This window comes from Lepisma saccharinum, chromosome 20 (genome assembly GCF_977018435.1).
Source record: "Lepisma saccharinum chromosome 20, izLepSacc3.1, whole genome shotgun sequence".
NCBI lineage: Eukaryota > Metazoa > Arthropoda > Insecta > Zygentoma > Lepismatidae > Lepisma > Lepisma saccharinum.
Genome location: NC_139248.1, coordinates 24,000,331 through 24,003,215, shown reverse-complemented (window position 1 = coordinate 24,003,215; position 2,885 = coordinate 24,000,331). Strand labels below are relative to the sequence as shown.

General features: G+C 39.0%; 1 protein-coding gene across 1 annotated transcript; it reads left to right on the top strand.

The window, feature by feature from the left end:
• Positions 1–586: 586 nt before the first annotated feature.
• On the top strand, positions 587–2,639 carry LOC146003384 (uncharacterized). The gene is made up of 2 exons (XM_083141664.1): positions 587–1,850; positions 2,470–2,639. The coding sequence occupies exons 1-2, from the start codon at positions 587–589 to the stop codon at positions 2,637–2,639; spliced, it is 1,434 nt and encodes a 477-aa protein (XP_082997790.1).
• The last annotated feature ends 246 nt before the right edge of the window (positions 2,640–2,885 follow it).

The window sequence follows — 2,885 nt, the reverse complement described above, 5'->3', positions numbered from 1 at the left end:
TGGAGAGGTGAGAGATATTATGGATGTTTCTGGAATAATGGAAGTGATTTTGGAAATGTGACTGTTTTAATTTGTGTAGTGAAGAACAATTATGAATTTAATACACTTTTGTTTGTAATAAGAAGTTTAACTGTGAGTTCTAGTGTAATATATTAACATTAGCATATCCCTATCTGATTTCCCACAACCTGAGGGCTTCATAGTAGGCTGATAAGTCTCAGGCTCCCCGTTGAGGAATAAACGTAAGTTGATTCTTTGAGTATATTCCGGGGAACGTAGCAGGTGTAAACTTTTTGGCGCCGCAACGCGGGACTCGATAAATGTGTTTGAGTAGGGTATGCAGAAGCGTAATTTAAGAAGTGATCGTCGTAAGTTAAAAATGGATACTTTAAGTTGCTGTTCCGATAAAGTGAAAGCTGATGATGAAGAGGTCGAGTGCAACGATTGTAAAAGAAGCTTCTTCCACTTACGTTATGCTGGTTATCCTTTGACAAAATCGCAGTAGGAGGAAGAATTGAAATGTCTAATTTGTAAAGAGAAGGGTAATAAAGGAAGTCCTTTTTTGGAACAGTTGTTTCAAACCCTGATGGAGAAAATGGAAATGGGAAGAAAAGAAGATAAAGAGGAACAGGAAAGGATAAGAAAAGAAGATAAAGAGGAACAGGAAAGGATAAGAAAAGAAGATAAAGAGGAACAGGAAAGGATAAGAAATGAACAAGATAGAAAAAGAAAAGAAGATAAAGAGGAACAGGAAAGGATAAGAAAAGAAGATAAAGAGGAACAGGAAAGGATAAGAAAAGAAGATAAAGAGGAACAGGAAAGGATAAGAAAAGAAGATAAAGAGGAACAGGAAAGGATAAGAAAAGAAAATAAAGAGGAACAGGAAAGGATAAGAAATGAACAAGATAGAAAAAGAAATGAAGATAAAGAGGAACAGGAAAGAATCAGAAGAGAACATAAAGAGGAACAGGAAAGGATAAGAAATGAACAAGAAAGAATCAGAAGAGAAGATAAAGAGGAACAGGAAAGGATAAGAAATGAACAAGAAAGAATCAGAAGAGAAGATAAAGAGGAACAGGAAAGGATAAGAAATGAACAAGAAAGAATCAGAAGAGAAGATAAAGAGGAACAGGAAAGGATAAGAAATGAACAAGAGAGAAAAAGGAATGAAGAAAGAGGAGAATTGATGAAGCTGCTCAGTCAAGATAAGGAAGAATTATTATTTAGAATAGAAGAGGGGCGAAAGGAATGTAGAGAAATTAAGGAGACTCTGAGGAAGGAAATTGCGTGTGAGAGGCAGCAAGTAGCTGAATTAATTCTAAAGCTGGAAGAAAAACAAAAGGAGGATTATGACAAGTGGAACTTAGACTTGACACAGGAGAAAACATCTAGAGAAGCTAAAGAAAAGGAAATGGAAAATGAAATTGAGAAATTGAGGGGACGAATAGAGATTGTTGAAATAATTGCAAGGCCAGAAGCAACACAAGGTTCCTCAGAATTACTTGATAATTTAGAGCTAAATCAGAGAAGGCAAGAAAAGAAACTTGAAGAAGTTACGGAGAAAGTCGCATCTGTAGATAGGCAGGTCGATCAACTACAGATGTTAATGGCAGGCTGTCGGGTTCTAGAACCTTCTCAAAATGGTGAAGTTGTATTTCAATCGGGAATGAACGGTTCAACAACGAGAGGTGATTCCAAGGAGAAGATGAGGAAAAGAAATCGTTACTCGTCAAGTTCTTGCTCTGCAGTTTCCTCTAGTTCTGAGGAAACTGAAACTAGGAAAATTACAAAGCCCAGGAAGAGACATAATAATGGAAAGTCTGAGAGATGGGGACAGGACGAGATATCTCGTGACAATGCTTATAAGAATAGTTCCTACAAATCTTTTCGCATGTCTGATGTTAACGCTCTTTCAAAGTTTGCTGGAGAGATTAATACTGTCTCTGCTGAGAGGTATTTAAAAGAGCTAATAACATACCTGGATCTAATGAATGTTCCTATGATTTTTAGATTGAAGTTATTGCCCTCTCTTATGGTAGGAAAGGCTAAGGCGTGGTTTGTTGCAAATGAGAAGAAGTGGAAGACTTTTGAACACTTTTGTTCTGCCTTTAGAAAACAATGTGCCTCTGCTGATGCCAAACAAAGGGAAATGCAGACTCTGAGAAACAAACGGTATGCGAGGAGCTGTGGCCTCTCACTTGAAGAATATTGCTGGGACACATATGGCTCTTATTGTAATCTTGTGGATAGTGTTGACCAAAGCGAAGCGCTGAACTTGGTTATTAGTCAACTTCCGCTGCGAGTGCGTCAGTTGGTACTTACTCGCGATCCACGCAACATGGACCAACTTACCAGCTTCTTGGGAAGATATGAAGCCTCGGAGCAACTTGAGGGATGGAGGAGAGAAAACCCGAGATTTGAGGACAGAAGAGCCAACCAAGCTGGAGTTAGGCAATTGACGTTCTCCAGAAATCAACCCAATTCAGCGAAGGTGTCTGCTGGTAGCGGAATATCTGATAATGAGAACTTCAGTGGTAGCGCTCGACAAAGTAACAATCCTTCAGGAGAAGAAAATAGAAGCGGGTTCTATAGAAGAAGGAACTGCGAGGGATCACAGCGATCTTCTGGAGAAGAAATAAGAACGCCATTCCGAAGAAGAAGTTCGTATGGTAATAATAATTTCTCCCCACATCGCTATAACCGGTATAGAGGTAACTACAATTGGAGGAGGAAAGAAAGTGCTACACAGACGGAAGATTTCGATAGTGGAGAAACTAGTGTTAAACAATTAGATGTTACCACTTGGAATACGTCTGCCCCGTCCTCCACTCCAAGAAACTGAGAAGCAGTTTTGAGTTGAGTGGATGGCCCTAGAGTTTTGAAAA

Excerpts from the sequence above, each read along its gene's own strand:
- LOC146003384 (XM_083141664.1), top strand. The coding sequence starts at position 587 with ATGGAGAAAATGGAAATGGGAAGAAAAGAAGATAAAGAGGAACAGGAA. Across the intron at positions 1,851-2,469 it reads GGGACAGGACGAGATATCTC|AAATCAACCCAATTCAGCGA; the intron begins GTGACAATGCTT and ends GACGTTCTCCAG.